Genomic DNA, 23,552 nt, shown 5'->3' with positions numbered 1-23,552 from the left:
TGGCAAAATAATAACTGATTATTGTAATAAAATACTTAAAATATTAAAAGCAGACCAAAAGACGAGCGTCAAAAAACTGATATTTGTTTTATTTTACTTTATTTTATTTTTTTATTATACAATTTCTAGGCGTGAAAATTGCGAGTAACTTTAGAGCTCGAGTGTTGTTGTGATCGAACGCATAAAGACAGCCACTCAACGTTTTGTAGAATTGTAGAATTCGTTACTGTTTTGTTATTATTGTCGTAGTAGTTACACTAAGCGAGGGCTTGCTTGCGGAGGTATTTGTGCCTCGAGTTTATATATTGAGTGATTTATTTGTTTAATTTAAAAAAAAAATTTTTGAGCTCAAAGTAAAATCGAAAATTTTAAAATATAATAAAGAAAAAAAGCAAAGAAAATTATTTAATCACACTAGAATTCGCTCGATATTTAGCAGTAATACGTTGAATTTAGTAACGATCGGACACGGAATATTTAAAATATTGAAAATTGTAACATTTTCTTTATATTGCCGTTGTTTCGAGATTTTTTATTATCATTATTATTATTTTTTTTTTTGGAAGTGAAATAACGATTTTTAAACTTAAAAAAAAATCTAACATTAATTGGTTAACAATATTTATATTATAAACGAAAAAAAACATATTTTTTTAAATTTGTATTAAAGCCATGTTATAGTTAAATTTTTTTTTCATAAATCAATATAACTATTTGTGTAAATTTTAAACAAAAAAATACAAAGGATCAAAGGATAAAAATATTGGAGAATAGTTATTGGAAAAAAAATGTATGTATAGCAATTAAAATTGGTACTTATTTAAAATCGCTAGAATTTAAAAAATAAACTTTGAAAATACCGTTTGTTTGTTCTGGTTAGTGTTAAATAAAATATATATTTAAAAAAATAATTATATACTATAGTGAAATAAATATTAAAACAATACCTATTTAAAAAAATTTAGAATTTAACTAAAAAGTTAAATAATTTTTTAAAAAGGATTTTTTTGTATATAAGTTTTATTAGAGTTCAATATTTTTGATTTGAAATTAAAAAAACAACGACTTATACAAATTAAATTTAATAAAATATTTTTAAAATATCAGCCAAAAATTCAATTAATTAAAATAATATAAAAAATAAAATTTTTGTTGTTGTATTTCACTACTGTTCGAAAAAACCTCTTTATAAAATATTTTTAAAATTATGTTTTGTGTATATTTTTATATTTTCTTACATTAACATAAGACTTAATAATAAATAGTGATAGATTGATTTCATTGAGATTACATAGGCCTCCTAGTCCCTACCGGTAAAAATAATTATATTATATATAAATAAGCACTTAATTTTATAATGAATAATAAAATAATTTCAATTTTATTTATTAATAAATAAATATCAATTTTTATTTGTTATTTATTAATATTATATTTTCTCACATTATTATAAGACTTAACAATAAATAGTCATGGAGATTACATAGACCTCCTAGTCCCTATCGGTAAAAATAATTATATTATATATAAATAAGCATTTCATTTTATAACGAATAATAAAATAATTTTAACTTTATTTATTCCTCTAAATATTAACAAATAACAACTACAGACTTCTGTTGTTCGAGATAAAAATTACTAAATATTTACTTTTTTATTTAAAGTAATCTTATATTCAAATATGAAATTATCTAAAATCTAAAATATGTAACACATAAAACAAAGCTATAGATGTGAATTATTAAATACTGAGATCCAAAATTAAATGTTTGCAATAATTGCAAAATTTATTAATATTTTGCCATATAATATTTGTTTTGAATTAAATAAAATTTTTTCTATTTCGTTTAAATATTTCTTTTATGTTTTTAATTGTAAAAATTATAATTAATAAATTAATAATATTTTTGAGCACAAATAAATATTTTCAATATTTCAATATCTATTAAAAGCTTGGTTTTTATATATAAAAACCATTTATTAATAAACTTTACTTATCGCAACACATTGTATTTATAGTCAAAAAATAAGATTAATACTTAACATTGAACTAGTGTAGTGTTAATTATTTTCGAAGAATATATTTTCCTTTGAAGAATACCCATATGCCTTAATAGAGCTAGCTATTCATTATAACTTTAAAACTTTATACTTTACAAAACCGTTTTATGAATACGTATTAAAATTTTCTTCCATTTTGTACAATTTTTATTAACCAACAAATAATATGCTAGGTGGAATTAGTTTGTGTGAGTGTCACGGAATCCTTATCCATTAATAATATTAGTTTTGATTGAATAGAAGCTTTTTATTTTGGGCATTTAGCAATCAATATATATATTTATTTTTATTATATGAATCGAACATGAATTATTATATAAATAGATTAGATTGAACTACATAGACTACAAAGCTACATAGTTATGGTCATTGGCTTCCTTTATTAGAACTCGACACAGTATGGATTAGTCAGTAGTGATACCACATAATCCAAAATGACATCACTTCTCGTTTAAAAATATTGTCAATGTCACTAATTTTGTTATCCTTGTTAAATAAACATTGGTGACATTTAAAACATGTTTCAATTTATAAACAAATTATAATTTATTAAAATCATCTATTTACGATTTTTGTTAGTTTTTTAAGAACACAGCCTCTATATATACTCGTTGGAAATAATCCATTTTTATAATTAAAACTTTTAACATACAATATTATATGTAAAAATATAAATATATCAATATAATTATAAATAATAAAAACAAATATAAATATAAATAAACATATATGTGTATATAAATATAAAGTGCACATTGACTTGGTGCTAATGTAAACAGGCTCAATTTCTGACGCTTGCAGTCCAAAAATTATATTCCGCGTAATAAATCTTTACATATTTCTAAAGACGATTGATCTTAAATATTTGGCAATTTTTGAAACAGTTATATTATTTTATTATATAAAATTCAGATGACTTTTGTAACCAAGAACCGAAAAAAAAAATTTTTAATATAGGTTTAATTTAATATATGGATAGGTACTTAGCTGGGAAATGCTAGAGAGACTGCACCCACCAACCCTCTTAACTGAATTGAAGGTTGTTACATGTTTATACATATGTATATTCATTATTAATGCATAATCATTGCATATTTGCATTTTTTTAAAATTACTGACATTAGCTGCAATCACTTCTAAAGTGCAATTAAAGTATTTGGATGAATTATTTTAAAAACATTAGAAAATCAGTGGCCTTATAATTAACAAATATATAAATAAATAAATGTAAGTTTTTTGATTAAATGCAGACTTTTTTTCGAAACTTTGTATCTCGGTTAATATTGAAACTGGACTCCACCCCCTCCGGTATAATTTTTGTTTTTATTTTTTGTATCAAGAAATCAACTCCAGCTTTCAGTATAATAGGGCTGACTCTTTTTTAATATATATATATAATATGTATATAATGTTTATATAAATTATAACATATGTTATAAATGTATTGAATTTATAAAGATCGTTCCTCTTCATAAATAAAATTATTTATTTTAATAAAATTAAAATTATTATTAAAAATATTGAATCTATGGTGTTCTATTCAACAAAGTTAAAACAAACATTAAAAACAAATATACAATAACTACATTCAAATTAGTATAGCTCCATTAATATGAAGTTTAACAAAAAATGCGTTTCTTTACATTTTAATCATATGATTCAAACTTAAAGAGCCATCCATAATGTTTGTTTCGACAGCTACCTTAAAAAAATGTAAACAGAAAATTTTGATATACACAATCGATAAAATTAAATTCTGATTCAGTAAATTAATTTTTTTATCGAAGAAAACTGCATTAATAGCGTTATATTTAAATAAATATTGTTATAATTTAAATTAATTAACTATTAGCTCCTTATTTACATGAATAATCGTTAATTTACGAAAAATTGATTGATAATTTTATTAGCCCTTGAATTTGGAATTTTTAATTCATCATAATAAATATGTACGATTTAAATATATTTGAAAGGTTTTAAAGTATGTCAGCCTTATCAACAAAATACTAGAACAGCAACACCTCAACACAAATTGTTAGAAGGAAAGTCCTACATACGGACAGATAATGATATATCATAAGATATCTTATAAAACATATTAATTTGCTTCTAATTTGTTTGTATAGAGTTAAATTGATAGTAAATCACAAGTTCTATTTTAATTGATTATATTTGATTTAGATACTTTTGTATGTTCTTATTTGTTTTTTTTTATATATTTTTTATTTATTTTCTTTAAGAAGTTTTTTTTTTTTGATAAAAATGCTTTGAAAAGAATTCTGAATTAATATATTTAAAAATGTTACACTTAAAAATATTTTTATATTTATTTTATTTACATAATATGATATAATTCTGCTATTTTGTTAGTATGTAATATGTTGTTATTTAGTAGATTTTCTTAATGAAAATAACTTTATATGTATATGTTTTTAATATTAACACTTATTGCGTGTATATTTATTATACTACTTTATTTATTTGGCCCTAAAAACCATATATCTGTATATATATTATATATTTTTATTATATTATTTATTTAATTAGTTTCCAGGGGTATATTAAAGGTATATACTGCATGTGTGCCCCCGCTAGTTTTGTACAGCAAGAGCGATTAATGCTTCCTTAATTTAGTTTCCTCAACGGAGACATTGCTTATATATTATATATTAATTACATTTAAGGTTGAATATTTTTCTAATCCATTCTTTCGTTATATTTTTAAATATATTACTTTATACGCTGGTATCATTTATTTCCATATTTTCTTAAGATTTCATATAATGCAATATAATGCAGTATTCATAAAAAATATCTCCATGTAAGCAAAAAAAAAATTAATATTATTTTTTTTTTCAAAAGGTTATCATTTGCAGATGTTTTAATTTATTACAAACAATAATTTAATTGATTCTGTATAAAATAAATGAATTGATAAACAGAAATATTTAAAAACACTTCCCTAAAAATTATATATTATAGACATAGACATTTATAGACATATAAGAAATGTCAAGTCAATGATCTTCATTATAAGCAAGGGAATTTCTCATAGATTTCAAGATACAATATAAAAGATATAATATATAAGATTAATATATATTATATAATATATATAATATAATATAATATATTATATTATATATTATTATATATAACATATATTTTATAATATATATAAAAGTAAATTAGGATTATGTATATCTTACAATTAATACAATCTTTACTATATATAATAGTTTGCTTTAGTACAATATATAATATTGTCAAACTAATTAAAAACTCAAAATACTAATAATAATAAAAAATTTTTAAAAACAAATAAAAAAATATTAAACAAAAAAAAAATTTGTTTAAAAATATTTAGTCGCGGGGTTTGAATTAATTTTCGGATGCTAATGTTTAAATAGCAAAAAATTTTGTTTACGATTAAAGGCACCTTTCAGTCTGAAAAGTTTTGTTGTAAATTTGATTAACTTTTATTTTATTTGCATTTCTTATCATCGTGTAATATTATAATCACTTTCATAAGTAATATAATGTATATTGAATGTATACGTTGCAAATTCAATGCAAATTGTTTATGTAAGATGATTTATATTTTTCGCTTTAAATAATATATTAGAATCAGATCAAAATTTAAATTTAATGTCTTTTTTACTGAAAGTACACTAGCTATATTTACTAACTATAAATTATTTACATATCTATACGTATATTTTAATAAAAATAAATTTACATAATAGGGGCTATTGGAAATAGTATCACAATGGCCTAGTATACAGTACCACTAGTACTATAGAACTAAAAAGTAGTTCTTTTTTATTTACTTAATTAATGTTGAGATTACCATAATGCTTAATTTTTTACTTTATTTAAACTCTAAGTTCACAACATTCACAACAACTGTAATCGTCTTTTAAAACCTGAGATATTACGAAGATTACTTATTTTGTTAGTTTAGATATTTTTTACCCCTTGAAATGTGCATCCACTTTTGTTTTTATTTTACTCTTTAACCGTCATATATTAAGCTTACGATGTTTTCAGCATTTCTAATGTAACATTTATTTTAAAAGCCTGGAAATATAGAAGTGTTCTGCTTATTGTCGCATTCCTATATCTGTTTCATAACACTAGAGCGGTTTAAATTTTAATTTTATAGAGAGGTCTTTTACCCAATTTTTTATTTTGCTCAATAAGGTGATTGGTTTTATTGTAATAATACTATCTTTATTTCATTTGAGATTGTTTTGAAAAAAAATTTTAAATCATTAATATTGATTTAAATATATATAGTTTACAGATATGGAAATTTTGTCGTCTGCCTGAAGCTTTATTAGTGCTCTTAGTACTTCTGATATAGCAACATAATATAATGTATTTCATATATTGTATTTCCATTTATTATATTTTCTCTGTAGTCTAATTTATGTAGTTGATAATCTCCAGTTTAAATCATATAGTATTTGTAGTACTTCTTCGAAGACGAGCGAGAGTTCACCAAAATACTGAATTCATCGTTCTTCAAATGTTGCAAGCTCTCCTATGAAACAAATTAGATCACATATAACAGTCATAAGAGGTCTCTATGGGCGTTAAATATTGTTCGAATCGTTACTGCAAGTATCCCCCGAAATTCTATATATTTTAATATTTTTTAACAGTTTTAATTATACTTTTTTTTTTAAATATGTTGTGATAAATTTATTTGGGTGTGACACTTACGATGTAAGCGATCTCGAATTAAATGTTAGTATTCTATAATTTAGTCATATACTGTTGCAAATTTCTAAAATTGTCCGAAGTTGTGATGCAAAAACAAATAGAGCTAATTTTAGCTATTTTCTGAGTATGTAACTTGTTATTTATCAGTGATCTTTCCTAATAGACCATATTCTTCTGTTGTTTAAAGTTATATATGCAACGATTTATTGTAATTTAATTTGCTCCGCTATATCAAAGTCTATTACACAATTGCATAGATTAGAAAAGGTTATGTTGGAGTGACGTTCATGTGTTTAAACCCACTTTAGCTGAAGTAACGATTCTATGGATACTATGGATTAGCGTTGTTAACACGCAGATCAGAGGCATTCCCGAAAGAATCCCTGTAGTCAGCACAAAAACAATGCTGAAAGGTATTGTCTTCCATTCATGAAAATTGTATAATTTGTACAATGTTTAACATAATCTTAAAATGTCTACTTCTGTTAGTGTTAGTAAGTATTAAATTGCAATATATTTTTCTTGTTTTATTAAAAGCGTTTTACCTAGTACCTAGTTATATTATGTAGATTATCTACAGTAGACTATTACCACTACTTTCACAATCATTTATTTCAGATATATATTTTGTCGTCACTATTTTATTACAATTTCTGACGTTGAGTTTTACTGCTTAGTCTAAAAAATGTTTTGAGTTTGTTTAAATGTTTTTATTTAAATATAGCATTTTTATAATGTGCCAAATCATTGCATGTGTTGCGCTTTGATATACCGTATCTAATTTTTACTGCAACTCTTCCTCTCTTTTATATTGAAACTCTTTGTTAAAAACGTCTTTTTTCATAATTTCTATATAACTCTCTTACATATTTAAATTTCTTTTTATATCGTCTTTATTATATAATATATATAATAATATATATAATGATATATATATATATATATATAAAATTTAAGACAACTCAAACATCATGCATATGCATAAGAAACCTTATTGAACATATGATAGAAATAATATAGAAATATAGAAATAATACATAGTTATATACATAGTTATACAAGACATATGTAATCTTATAAGTTATATGTATTCTATTAAGAAAAGTAAAAATTGTATCATTATTAAAGCTGAACGTAGTTTCTTTGTAATTGAATTTTTTATTAAAAAGTCTAAATATTATGGGTCAATAGATCAATTTGTTTTTAATATTTAATGTTTAAACTTCATTAATTTAATAATTTGAAATTGATGTATTTTTAAAATCTGATTTAATTGCTTTAGTAAATAAATTTGGCATTTTTTAATATCAATTCTTCAGCCATTATTATTAAATTACCATAATTTTCATATTATCATTTGTAATGATCGATTTATATTTTTTTATTAATAAGATATATTATTTATTCATTCCAGTACGTTCCCAGGGGAACATTGGACCATAATTAATAAGATATAGTCACTATAATTGCTTATTTTGAAATAAAATTTTGAATCCCTAAATTTATGAAATATTTTTCCAATACTTGTTAGAAGAATATCGTATAGCAGCAAATGATCCAACACAATATCGGACTTGAACATTTTCGACTGATTCATTGTGTTGGAATATAAAAATTTTCAAAGCTTCGATTAGCTTAAGTAATATTTTTAGCTCTAGTAAAAATCTTGTAAATAATTTAGTAAATATTTGTTAAAACCAAAAAATTTTTTAATATTTAATAAAATGAATTATTGGGTTGACCTGACCATTCAGCTGTTTCGGATATCGTTAAGTAATCGTTAGAAATATCTATTGGTTTGTCTGTATGTAATTTTTTTACTAGAAGTATATGGAATTGCACTATTACCCTGTTTTCTATTCCAATTAGATTGCTTGTCATAGACATAAATAAAAAAAATAAAGGTTTAAAGATTTATTAATCAATATTTAAATATAAATTTATCTAAAGAAAACTGTTACAAAAAGTTTTACCCCATCTTTCATTAATAATAATTAAACTAAAGAGCAATTCATTAGATAGTATTTCTTCCTTCCATATTGTTAGTAGATTGTTAGATGCAAGTATATCTTTTATGTGTACGTCTCTTTACTAAAAGAAGAGTCAAATATTTCAGTGAATATGTGATGATAAAAAGGTCATACTACTTAAGTTACTCTTTAAAATCTTTTGGGATTCCTTGTCGTAGAATGAATTAAAGAAATTGCAATCCAGATGTTTGAGTTTGGAGCTAAAAAAACCTGACAAACATAGAACTTGTTTAGCTGTTTTTTTGCATTTTGGCGAACATAATTTGCAGGAGTTTGGATGAAACTAATCCAACCCAATTTTAAGTCGCGTTATAACACCACACATGTTATTTAAGAAACTTTTATTTTCTAATTTTTGTTCAGTCTCTAGTTATAGATTAAAAACAAACAGGTCAGGGTATATGTGATCACTACATTGCCCCTGACCTGGCTGCTATTGTAAGGCTTGACCAATTACTGTTGATCTGACACAAGAAGTGATCATGTATCAAATCTCGTCTATAATGTATAAGGGAGAATTTATCGAAGATGATCCGGTTTTTGCTACCTAAATTTGATTTATCCTTAATCTGCTTCGCAATAAATCAACATTCTATGTGAACTCGTATACTAACTAAAAAAAGATGTGTAGCATTGAAACAGCTTAAATAGCACTCTGGCTCTCCGTGAGACTATAGCCTTTTTTTCTTTTATTTCAACTTGATGTTGAAAAGACGGTCTAAAGAGCAAATACTTCCATCTGAGTATTTGAGATTGAGCTAAAAAGATTATAGTTCATACTTTATACTTATTCCTTTCAAATTTAAAATAATTTGTGCAATGGATTCAATTAAATGTAGAGCTGAAAGATGCAATTGTATTGGGTTCAGAAAGCAATATTCTAATGACACGTGTACTTGCGAGTACACGTAGTTCACTTTATTAAATTTTAAATAAAAAATTATAATCTTTGTGATATTATTCAAATATCATTACCTAATTGAAGGCAATAAAATGATTTTTGTCTGATTTCTTTTAAATCTTCTGCTAATCTTTAGAGTTACGTAAAATTTTACGTCAGCACGTTATATTTAAATTCTAAATTAAGTTATTATGCAATAAATTAGAATCTAAATATATAATATTTATTTTATTATATTTTTTAGTTAATTTTTGCTACCGATTTCAATTAAATTATATTAAAATTTATATTTTATGTTTGAAAATTTTAGTTGATTATTGCACAGTACAGTTAAAAGACTGCACCGCCTTCATTAAAAAAATGCTACCTTATCAAAACTGTTCGTCATATATACATATATATATTCATATATATATGCTGTTACTATAATTTTATTGTATTGAAGTGTTTAAACTATACGTACATACATATAAAAAAAATTTACCAAAATTAATTATTAATTATCTCTATAAGTTTGGAAATGTTGTTATTAAAAAATATCTGAAAGTTTTAGTTTCGTATGTAATATAATTTATAAATTTTAAGAAATTAAACTATAGAAATTGTAGGGATTTATTTTAAATTATTAAATAAGAAATATAGATTGATATGTTAAGATAAAGTTGTGTACATTTTTAAGAAAACTAATATAAATTACCATCAATAGGCTTATTTTAATAACTATTCCATTAAGAAGGTGTAAAACGAGGCCACATAGCAGTCTTAAATGAAAGAATCATGAAGTTGTAAGAGTAGAATACTGACATAGCAGATGGTACAACCTTTCCTTTTCCCTCACAGCTTCGATATAGGTCTGGGTTCGATGTATCAAACTGTCACAGTTAGTTTTTGACAGCTATTTTTTTGTTATTAGAGACTGTCTCCTTATTATTCCTATCAGTACAAAAACAGAAACGTTACATTTTGTATATATGACTATATCTAGTTTTGTCAGTATAAAATCAGTATTGCTTGCTTGAAGATCATACTCATATATACACTCAATGTACTAAGTACTTAGAATTTAAAATTTGAAAAACGCGAGCAAAAGATACCGTCTTTAATAAGTACATATGATATGTAATGCAAGCATGCGAACATTCTGTGTAAAATATTTTTGGAATCTATAGTTTGAAAAATGCGGATAAAAGTACACAAATACAAGTATCTTTCTCACTTAATATAGCTCCGTTTAATTTATCGCTATTCCCGAAACTAAAGTTAATTCGCAGAAACCAGGAAATTCAGAGAAGCAGTTTGAAGGTCATACCTAGGTCAGCCTTTTAAAAATGCAAGAATGTGTTATATGGTGGCAGTGTTGCTATGCACTCTATGATTCCTAATAGTTTCTATACTGAATGTTCAATATAAAAAATAAATATCCTATTTTCTGTCTGCTGATTTCTAAAATTAAGCATACGCTTTCTATTCTTTTCGTTTAATGGAATATATGTATATTGTAATATAATGTCAAAACTCTATTACATTCTTTAGCTAAAATGATCTCGGATAAAAATTCTTTTTGATATTCATTAGGCAGTCAGAAGACGTCATGTTTTAATTTGCTGGTGGTACAAAAGATCTATTAAGGTAACACTGCTCTGCTTCAATAGGTAGTCATTCTTTGCTATTATATTCTATTCCATTATACACTATTTGCTTTCCTAATATTATTATTATTGTATTATATTTTTTATTTATTGTCATGATGATTTTCTGCTGCATTTACATATGTATATATTGCGTATCCTTTGATCATTTCCAACAATGTTAATAATTTTAAATACTAAACACGAAGTTGTGCTAGATAACGTGTTTGGTAATAAACTTTAAAATCTTATTAGTATAATGTGAATTAAAAGAATCAACAGTTAAAACGCTTAAAGTTCAAATAAATAAAAATTCAAAAAAGTCACATTTGTGAGTACATAAACATTTTTGAGAAAGTTTAAGTAAGACTTATTAATATACTAAATAGCCGACGTCAGCAATTTAAGCTGTACTGACAACCGATATAGAAATATGTGTATTACGCATAAAATAATTAATATAAATTAATATATAATAAATATATAAATCGCATCAAGTGATAAAAATTCATTGGTCTAACTGACTATTTAGAGCACCCTAAGATTAACATTTTTATGATTATGTAGCATCTAAGCTAAGCTCAAATAATCTATATGACACGTCATATATTAATTTAAATTAAATTAATATAATTAATATTTTTAATATAATATAATTTATAAACGTGTCAGAGCTGCATGAATCTATAATTATTTGACCTCAAAATAGTGATCAAAATTTCTATTTGTGGTTTGATGTGCTAATAAACAATGAAATATTAAGTTTACAATTCACAATCAAAAATAAACATGATTAAAATTAAAGTATTTTTTTAATTAATCCTGTGTTATTTTCAATTTACTCTTTATAATTAAGTTCACATGGTTTTGTCATCAAAATTTAACATGTCTACCAAATTTTTTTTTTAATTTTAAATTAATAAATTCAAACTGAAACGTGTCATTTTCATTAGGTTAGCACTAATTTTAATTATATGTAAAATGTATTTTGTGATTTTTTTGTTATTTGGTATAAGCAGTTCGAATAATTTTAACTTTACAAATTTCTAATAATTAAAATTAGTATAATTAAATATTTTCTAAATTTATAACTTTAAAATAACATGCCTCTTAATCGTGTTGATATTATATTAGTGTACAATATACAAAATATGTACCTATTTTTCATTTAATAGTGTAAACATTTTATAAAAAAATAAATATTAAGATATGATAATCACTTCCAATTTATAAAATTAAACTAATACTAATATTTATGATATGTCGTAATTAAAGTTATTAATTTATAGTAATTTACAAATGAGTTCTATTTTTATTTTTATGCTTCAAATTCGAAACAACATTAACACTTTCAATAATAAACTTTTTAGCATAAAAACTTTCTACGTCCGACGAATATTTTATAAATTTAAACAATTTATAAATTTTAATTATAAATTATTTTAAACATTACTAATCTGACATTTATTTTAAATTATAGCCTTCAACTAACAATGCTGTACCACCTTTCTTTTAAAAGTTTTAAAAGCTATATGTTAGGACGCAAAAAATTAGTAACACAACTATTAAACTAATTCTATTAAAAGTTCTAATGCTAGGACATAACTATAACTATGAACCTCACTAAACATAAAGAAAAAGTTTCAAGATTTTTGTTACAGAAAACTTTTATAGTAAGGCTAATAATAACAAATCTAGTACTAACAAACCTAGTACTAAATTGATATAAACATAGAGTAAGCTAGTACTAATAAACCTATTAATAAATTGATATAAACATAGAGTTTCATGTCAATTTCTTGTACAAAATGGATATCAGTACTAGGATTAACTTCTTATATTGTGCTAACGCATAGATAGAAAACAAATATTATAATGCTTGAACGATGTTTTATTTTTCATTAAATCATATCTTATTGCCTTAAAAATCTAAATTTTAACAAATAACGACATCTTTCACATTTCTTACTAATATCCATATACATTTCAAGGAAGTCCCCACACATTTCCTATGCATTAATTACTAGGAAATACTAAATTAAATAATAAAGACTTTATCGACGTCATCCCAGCAAATATAAGCTATATCACATTTTTTATTAGAAAAATACATAGTATTTTGATTCAATAGCTTTAAGCATTGAACTAGTCTGAAAAGTGGGGTTTCAGTTAACTATTAAGTGAAATTTTTTTTCCTATCGGATCGATATATTTATGATCAGACAAGAAATGAACCATATAATAATCAATAACATATTATATTTTCGTAACGTAGAAGTTCCGAAAGAAATTCATTAGATTAGATTTAGAAAAAGGTTGGGAACTATATCACCACGTCAGTGTATTGTTTGAGGATTATTATGACAAACTCACTTTAGTTCCATAAATATAGTACGTAGCAGTTAAAAATGCCATTATGTCTGTATCTAATAAGCCAGTAATCAATTTTTACCAGATTTAGTATACAGCAGGGTTTTAAAAACAATAGAACTGTATATGTTAATTTTTTATGCTTTAATGGACCCTCACATAAGACAGCGCATTCAACTTTTTAAATGCTTGCCAAAAGAACCTTTGTTATATAGTTTTTAATGAAAGACGATAATAAAAAGATTCAAACTCATTATCCGGCTTCAAAGGAACAATGTGATTAGAAGTCTAATTTCCTTTCAGGAAGAGATAACTTATTATCATATCAAACAGACTTATTCTTTTTAAATGGTAGTATATCATATTGATAAATAACCTGCCAGAAACTTTAGTGGACTTTGTTTTTAATAAGGTAGTGGATATATTTTTGGTAAATTCTTTTTAAATGACAGTGTAGGTCAAGATATCCTAACAAATAACCTAGCAGAATCTTCAGAATATTTATTTCATAAGGCAGTGGACATATTTTTTAAATGTCGTTATCCTTATAAGTTGAGTGATATTCATTGCATTTCTATTTTATTATATTATTTTTTATTCATTATTATATTTACTTATTTATTATACTTATTGTTATAGTTTTTTTATTTTTTCTCTCAAATAATTAAATTATCAAGTTTAATTTATTTAAATAAAAAATTTTCTATTAACTATTAATTAACAACGTTGTTTGAAAAATGTACATTACGATAGAAAATGTGACTTTTAACTCATTTTAAAAATTTTTAGTTTATTATAAATAGTAGAAAGTACATTATTTATAAATAAGCAATCATTTTTAATAAAACAATATAATGCAAAATATTTACAAAGGGAGAGGAAATATTTGTAAATGTTGGTAAAAATAATTTTAACGATTATTTAAGCAATCAACTATTTACTATAATAATTTTAAATTAATGTTTGTTATTTTATAGATTCCTGTAATAAACAATATATATTGAATGAATATTTTCTATTACAAAATGAAATCAATTCATTAATATAATATATAGCATTGAACTTTTATAGATTGTGTATCTACATAATTGAACTGTAAATATTATATATATTAACTAAATAATTACAATTATCTTAAGTAGCTACGATAAGTATCTTTTGAACATACTTAATTTATCTATAACATCATTATGATCGTAAATAAATAAATGAACGCATAAAGTACAATGTATGGGTATTGTACTTCAGTTATGAGACATATGATAAATACTGACAAAAGGCATTGATCACGTTCTGAAAACGTTAAATACGCTAAATCAACATTTCTTTTAGCTGACGTCAAAAATTCAAAGTTTTCCATTTCAATTTATAACCAAAAAAAAAAAAAAAATATGCAATATATTTTCTAAATATAATAAAATATATCTTTCTAAGAATATAAACGTTTATCTTGGGCAAAATAATTAAATTATGTTGACAATCCCAAATTTACAAAAAAAAAAAACATTTACAATTTGTCTAGTTAATTTGTTCTCAAATCTATAAAATTTTTTGATAAATTTTTATAAAATTTTTTGGTTTGCTGGAATTAAGAATGACTTACTATTTTATTGTTAAATCTAAAAGATTTTAGTAGGATTAAAAGCACTTGAAATAATACACAATAATTACACAGAAAAAAAAATTTACTGATTGTTGTAAAAGTGTAAACTATTTGTGTTATGTGTTATAAGTATAATAATTTATATTTATAATATTTCCTATAATTGAATGATTTATATATGTTTATAAATTTATATCTAACTATTTTTATTGTTTAACATTTACAAGTGCAACACGTCCTAAAGTAGTTAACAATAATTTGTAGTAGCGAAGTAGCAGAGATAAGAGCATTGTTAAGTGTAGGAAAATAAAGATATCAGTTTCAAAAAATTACACATTAATATAAAACTTAATTTGGTAATAACATTTAACAAAAAAAAAAAAGCTTTAATATTATATAACATATTTTTAAAAATATTAATATCGACCACAATCGTTTATATGCATATGTTTTTGCCCAGCTTTAAGCTGTTATTCAGTTAATACTAAAGATGATCTATAAAGTAGATCATATAAAAAAAATATAAATGTTTGTGCAGCCTTGGCTACTTGAAAAAAAAACCCGATTAGTCATCGTTTTTAATTTGACAGGAAAAAGTTTTAAGCCTGGCACTTGCAGTCCCACAAATTATATACGAACTATAAACTTATTAGAAATTCGAATATTTCGTACTCACTGCTGAGGAGTAATTGAGAATACTCGATACAGCGTTATATGGTCAAATTGCAATAAATTAATTAAAATGTTTGTTGTTGTTGCTTCATTACTGTTTGAATTCTTCTAATTTCTTTTCGTCATAGGACGCGTCACATTTGACAAAAAAATCAACGTTCGTGGTTTTAATTTTGTTTAAAACTAAAAATTTAAATAAGTGACTTAGTTATTTTAATATCATTTAAATATAAAAAAAAGCGTAAAGTTCGAAAATAATTACATACAAGTATATTATATATACATGTATACTATTATTCTAATTTATATCAGCGTATGTTAACGTACGTACAATTAATTTATATATCTAATCCAATTCTGAGTTCTCAATCACTCTAATTTGGCAACGGATTTTAGTAATTAGATATATTAAGCAATTTTTTCTATTACGATATATGCCGATATAGCTTACTTCTCGAGATATCGTGATTTAAAGTTGTGAACTTTTAATAGCATTTACATTAATAAATACTAAACATAAGCGCTATCTACCGTCAATTAGTATATACATTGAGTAATCAGTTTATAATGTATACTCCTACATAACGTTTACATTACAAAAGCCCAGTTAAAAATATAAAAAAATGTATTGGGGATAAAGCCCTCAAGCTCTTCGAATCTCTGAGCCCTGAATGCAGAGCTAAATTAGTTAAAGATTACTAATTGTTCTATCACGTATTGCAGATATGCTTGACTGTAAAATTTGTTATAATAAAAGAGCGATTTATTCTGACAATATAATAATCTGTAAAAATGATCATCTATATTTACTAATGTAATTACCCGAATAATCACCTCTATAAGAGAATAAAAATTAATTAAACACTAACACTAAGATAAAAACACAGCAAGATAAACGAATTGTAAGCTGTTAGTAATTTCATGTAAAAATTTTTAATATTAAAATCGTATAGTTCTCAAAACTATGCTATATTGACATGGGTAAACTATATCTTTATTAAAATCCGTTGTTAAATAGGTGTGCCCGGAAAGTTGGAATCGTGCCATATGTCTAAAAATTTCAATGACTAAATACAAGGTTTCCTCCAATTTGTTGATATTGACTTATTGACAAAATATTTGATTTTCAGAATTTAAACTAACATTATCACGTGAAACATACGTAACTGTTTTAACAGTTTTATAAGCCCATACATAAAATATAATCTTAATAATCCAACGTTATAATATTATTAGATTGTGACTATAATATCAATTACAATTACAAATACAATTTTTTATTTGACGCTATAAATCTGTAACCACAATTTTTTTTTATTTACAATAATTAATTTTTCATTAAGAATTCCAAAGAAATAGTAACGACCTGATAATTCAATCCTTTCGGCGAAAAACAAAGCAAACAAAAATAATTACTTCACGACCAATTCTACAGAAATATACTCTATACCATCGAATATTTTCTTATAGATGGTTCTTTAAATGGCTTTATGTTGATTTGTGTTTGGCTATAACCATGCTTACTGCTACATGTAACTGTCTCTCCATCTTAAGGATGACGGAGATAAGATATGAGAAACGAAATATTATCTTAGGTTTATAAAGCTGAATGCTCTCATATGTAATCATTTGATCCACGTACTAATGGTGTCCCATATGGAGAAATTACTCAATTATTTTTTTCTAAAATTACCGAATTAAATTCGATTTTATCTGTTAATCGCTGGCATTTATAACAATTGCTGTGATCTCTTTATTGTATATAAAGAGTTAAAGTAAATGTTCTTAACTCGAATGTATGCTTCGTATACTATAGTCTATGGATCGAGTTATGTATATATTTAGAGAACTGCAATAAAATTATGAAAAATTGTATTTGAATAAATTAATATTTATATAATTGCACTATATGCTATCTTAATTCAAATCACTATCACCTGTCTTGTTAACATAATTGCAGTAATCAATACATAAGACCTCTTGTTATTAACCCTTTAATATCAAAATATGAAATGATTTTTTTAATAACCCTTTCGCTACAAAAATAATGCCTTTTAAAAGGATGTTTTTTAGTCCCACAATTAACCCCACAAATTGTATTTTAATTTTTAGTTCTATTGAAGGCCACTGCTGTTGACATTGTATCATCAGTTTTATAGGTTTGCACCGATGAGTAACACCATTAAAAGATATTAAAACATTAATTTGAACAGAAAATCTAGAACTCTTTCGTGATTTCTGAGAAAAATCAAAAAAAAAACTTTAATAATAGATAAATCACTGGTTGGAAATATACCATAAAGCCTTATCCTAACTTTGTGTTAAGTGACTGCTACCTATTTTTCGCCTCGGCTTCGGCAGCAATTCCTTCCTTATTTCGAAAGAAATAAGACCCATGTTGCCGCTAGAGTGTAAACCGCACCAAACAGTCAACTTTAATGGATGTAATGGTGATTCGTTAACGGCTTAAGGACTATCTTGGGCCCATATACTGCAATTTTGCATATTGACGTAGCCATTTAACCAGAAATGAATTTTATCACTGAACACAATTCTTCCATATGAACTTCGCGAACAGACTTAGTTTTTTTCAAAGTAAAATTCCACAATTTGAAAGCGTTGTTCTAGCGGTAAAAGATTCATAATGAATTGCCAAACCTATCTGAACAGAAATGTTGACACAGTTTGGCATACTCAGCTATAAAAAATAGTTATCGATATCGATAGTTCTCATGCAGCTAAAAAAACACCATATCTAATATATCTCATAGACCCCTACTTATTTCGTCCTCTGCAACGTTAGTGCCAATTTTTAAAATATTTTCAACTATATTAGTTTTCTCTATGTCTATGGTATGTAGTCAAAAACACAGTATACACAGAGCCAGAGTCTATATGTTAGCTCAAATTATGTATTGCCTACTTGTACTACTGATCATTTTTGGCAGGTGCCCAGTATGAAAAGATTTAGTTTTATGGTCGCTTAGCTCTCTACAAAGACGTTCATTGTACAATTAGATGTTTTTCTTTTCAAACAAAAAACTTTTGCGATTTTTATAACTACAAATACTTCTGCTTAAAATACTTTACACAAAAGTTCCCTTTTTTTATTTATTCTACCGCAATACGTGAACTGAGTGTCTACTTCCTTTATAACATTAGACCGCTATAATGAGTATGTTTACTATTTTCACATTATTATAAATCTTTTATTTTAATAAATATTTTAAAGAGTCATTACTAAGTAACCTAAATATCAATCATTTAAAAAATAATTCAACATTACAGTGGATTCTTAAAAGTTTTGTATAAAATTATATTTTGAAGTATATTCACTTATTATTTAATTATACCTAAAATATCTTTTCATGTATACATATATATATATATATCACTTTGATACATATTTATATTTAATAGATATATTTATTAGAACTTTTTTGATTATTTTTTAATTTAATTGAACATGTTTTTTTATTGACTAATTTTCATCAAAAATTATGTAGAATTCATATATAGACAAATGTTCTATTTCCAATAATTTTGTAAATCCCCCTAATAAGGAACGAAAGATAAAATACGTGTCTTATATACGTAATTGTCTTAAACTGATATAATAAACACTTCAAACAATTCATGTTATTATATTACTAAAATATTTGAAAAATTTCAATATGTATAACACATAATAATTTTTAATTATTTTATTTACTATAAACAATTTTATATATCAGAAACAATCTCAACAGATGGAATTTTTGTTTTTGAATAAACCAAAACAACATTAAGTTGTTTATTTTTAAAATTTACTATACAACTTATATCGATAAGATTGATTATAAATTATATCCGTAAATTACAATTTATTTTCAACATAATTGACCTACTACAATTTGAGAATATTAAGTGGTTTATTATCGATTTACACTTTTTTATAACCCAATTAATCTGAATTATCTCTAACATACTATATGATTCATTTAGGTTTCTTAAAAAACGTCACAACTCAACGTTCAGTTTTGTTTTTAGTATCAAAGCACTTCCAAAGTGTTTAAAAAACAATAAAGTAATTAATGAACTTTATGTTGTAGTCGGCAATGAATTACGATGGCTCTTATCTACACGCCATTTGTCGCAGATATAATATTTAATGGAAACCAATGCATTCAAGAATCTAAATTCTCAGACAATAAAGATTAGAAAATTGTGAAATTGAGAGGCAAGGTTTTTGCAAAAATCTTATCTTAACGTGGATAGGTCTGTTACTATTTAGTCAGATTATTCCAATAATTGATAAGTTAATAATTTTAAAATAGCCTTTAAATTGCTGAGATTAAGAGTAACACAGTTTATCACTCTTTAATTATACACCCTAAAGAAAGTATATATGGTTATTCGCATATAAGAGCTTCATGCAAATATGAATTAATTTTTTTTTTTCTCAACTTTAATAATTTATAAATAATAATATTGTTCTTATGACGGGCTTTAAAATATTTTCATTCAGAACGGTTATTAGCTAATAGCTTCAATTCTCTCCAACTTTTCTGGATGCGTAACACTTTTGTATCCGTTTGTCTTCTCCAGGTGTGCGCACGTCTATACCTTCTTTGAGTACCCGTGGGATTTCACTCGTTCGCTATTCTGGTTCGTCTGCGCAGAGTAGGGCCTATCCTGTTATAACTTATAAGTGTTTTCAAATATTTACAAAAAAATAATTCGTTAAAGATTCGTCATCAGTGGTTGTGCAAATATTTCCTGCATTTAATTATTAGAACAAAATTAATTTTTTAATTTGAAAATTTATAAAACAAAAATAAATTTATTAAATAATAATTAATTTTATATATAACACAAAATTATAATTATAAATTATATAAAACTTAACAAATAATGAAACAATTGTTAATTCATTTTAAAAAATGAATATTGAAAGAATACTTATTTTATCTTCATAAATAAACATTATAATAAAGTTGCATTTTAATAATATAGAAGTAGATAAGTATAAAGTCATAATGTTTGTATAACATTTGTATAATTAATTTTCTAATTAATTAAGAAATATATATATTATAGAAAATATATCCATAAGGATTGAGTTTCATATAAATAATTTCAAATTTCGAAAAATTATTTTTTAAATATACTTATTTTAATTAAAACATAAGTAGGGTATATATTAAGTCTGCGTGACTCGAAATTTATAATCCTCATAATATGTTTTGCATAATAATCCATACAAACAGGGGAAATGTTGAGTAAAATGTTATTAAACCTTTAATAAGTATCAGGTGTTAAAGTGAACGCGATCCTAATCGAACGGTGTTTAACAATTTAAAGAATTTTGTTTTATATATATTCAAAACAAATTCTAGCGATTTTAATAAGAAAATAAATAAGTGCTAATAACTAAATATTATATATATATATATATTAAAATGGTTAGCCCATATATATTCTCAATAAAATATTTAGAATCCAAACGCTCTTGTGAAGGGCAAAAACAAGTAATGTCGCCAAAACGATGGATTTTGCTGCTGATCTTTTACATATCATATTTAATGTTTGGTGCTAGCATCTATTATCACATCGAACATGGAGAAGAAAGACTTAAACGAGCTGTACAGCTAAAGGAAAGAATCGAAATTTACGGTAAGAATTTTTTTTAATAAATTGCGAAAGAGTAAATTCAATACAGTGCTTCAAACTGGAACTGGAAACCGATATTTTGTCCGAAATGAAAACGAGGATCAAATCGAAAATTATATATCGGTTTATTTCGATTCTGTACCGTAGAGTTCGAAACATACTTATTTACGCGCATTATCTTTAGAAGTTAAAGTTTTAGTGGATGGAACAGTTTTCTTTTTTAAATAATTTTAGTTTAATTTTTTAATTAAATACAATTTTTTAATTAAATTATTAAAATTTTAATCATGACAAAAAACTAATTTGTTATACAAATACATAAGAAATCTTCACTCGGGACTGAATTGAAAACCAAAAATCCGAATATTTTTGCCGTTGTGAAAATCGGAATCGGATCGATATATTGCTATATATCGGACCGATATATAACTAATCTGGAACGAAAAAATTATCGGTTTCGAAGATTTGATTTAAACAATTAAAAATAATTATAAACAAAATTATAATTATTAGTAGGATCGAAAATTTTTAAAGAAGAAAGGATTATATATTTCTACATAAAACTGTCTAATACTTAATTGTTATAATTAATGAATTAAACAAATTCTGAAAGTAAAACTTTAAAGAGAAATTTCTGTGAGAGAAATAGGGAACTCTATGAAAAACAATAATACTGCATAGGTGAAGATAATTATAATTTCTGTTAACTAATTATTTGAATTTAAATTAAAAATATTGAAAATTAAATGATACATAATTAAATAAATTTAATTAAAATTTATTAATAAAACCAAAACTCAATATAACCAAATTTGGAAATCTGCCAGTTTTAAAATAAATAGTAATAAATTATCAAAAAAAAATCTATTTGAAATATCAATAAAATTATAAATTTAATATTAATTAAAAAATTAAAATTACTTATTATATTCTTTAAATAAAAAATAGTAATAATAAAGCGATGTTTGTCAAGATAAACTAAATACTGGGATATTAGTTTTTTTCGTTTTTAATGAAGATGTTTAACTAAACTTTGGTATAATATGTACCAATATGTTTAGATCAGAGAATATCTAAAATGTTTTATATATCGGTTCCAATTTTGATATATAGTAGTCATATAAACTCTCGAATCAGATATACTATATATTTTTATTCAAAAAGTTTTTTTATTTTCTAATATATATACGCACTTATATATGGAACTTAGGCATTTATAAAATGCAAAGATTATGTACTATTAAAAATGAATTAAGTCCTCATACCGAAATGGTACAATTTGTAATTTTTTATTTAATGATATAATGAAATAAACATTCGGATTAAAAACTTCTTCAACTTTAATAGCTAACGAAATATAAGCGTAAACAAAAATAAAATTTATTGCTGTTCATATAAGTATTTTTATAAATTATATTATATATATTATCATATAAACTTTGAATCAAAATTCTCTGTAAAGGGTATCTAAGCTTCGACAAAACCAAAGCTAATCTTTCTTGTTTTTTATATTTATTTTAAAATCAAGTTAAAACTGGAAATATAATATAATATAATAAGAATATTAAGAAAACAAATTAAGAAATTCCAAAAATGACAAATGCTTAATAATGACTTATTAATAAGTATTCATAAATATGCGAAAAATGCTGTTTTTAATAATAAAAAATGAGTTTAAACACCTTTTTTTATAAACCTTTTGAATAAAAATAAGAGATTTATCATATACTCTACATATTAATAATTTTGACGTTTATACTTATATTTCTCGCCAAAGTCCTAGAAGGATATTTAAATTTTTAAAATATTTGAGTCAACTAATACAACAATATTTATATAAGTTATGTCTATTTAATTTTTGGCTTTTAAAAATAATATTATTATTTTATTAGCTGATCTTGTACTGT

The 23,552-nt window shown here is 23.9% G+C and overlaps 1 protein-coding gene across 1 annotated transcript in view; it reads left to right on the top strand.

Moving 5' to 3' along the window:
- The first annotated feature begins 714 nt into the window (after positions 1-714).
- The window catches only part of LOC119669679 (open rectifier potassium channel protein 1), a 42,106-nt gene continuing 19,268 nt past the window's right edge, over positions 715-23,552 (top strand). Inside the window, exons 1-2 of the mRNA XM_038079672.1 lie at positions 715-790; positions 21,472-21,648. Coding sequence (XP_037935600.1) covers positions 21,507-21,648 — 142 coding nt within the window. The 5' untranslated portion in view covers positions 715-790; positions 21,472-21,506. The remainder of the gene's footprint in view (positions 791-21,471; positions 21,649-23,552) is intronic.

This window comes from Teleopsis dalmanni, chromosome 1 (assembly GCF_002237135.1).
Source record: "Teleopsis dalmanni isolate 2A chromosome 1, ASM223713v2, whole genome shotgun sequence".
Lineage (NCBI taxonomy): Eukaryota > Metazoa > Arthropoda > Insecta > Diptera > Diopsidae > Teleopsis > Teleopsis dalmanni.
This window is presented reverse-complemented; position numbering and strand designations above follow the sequence as displayed.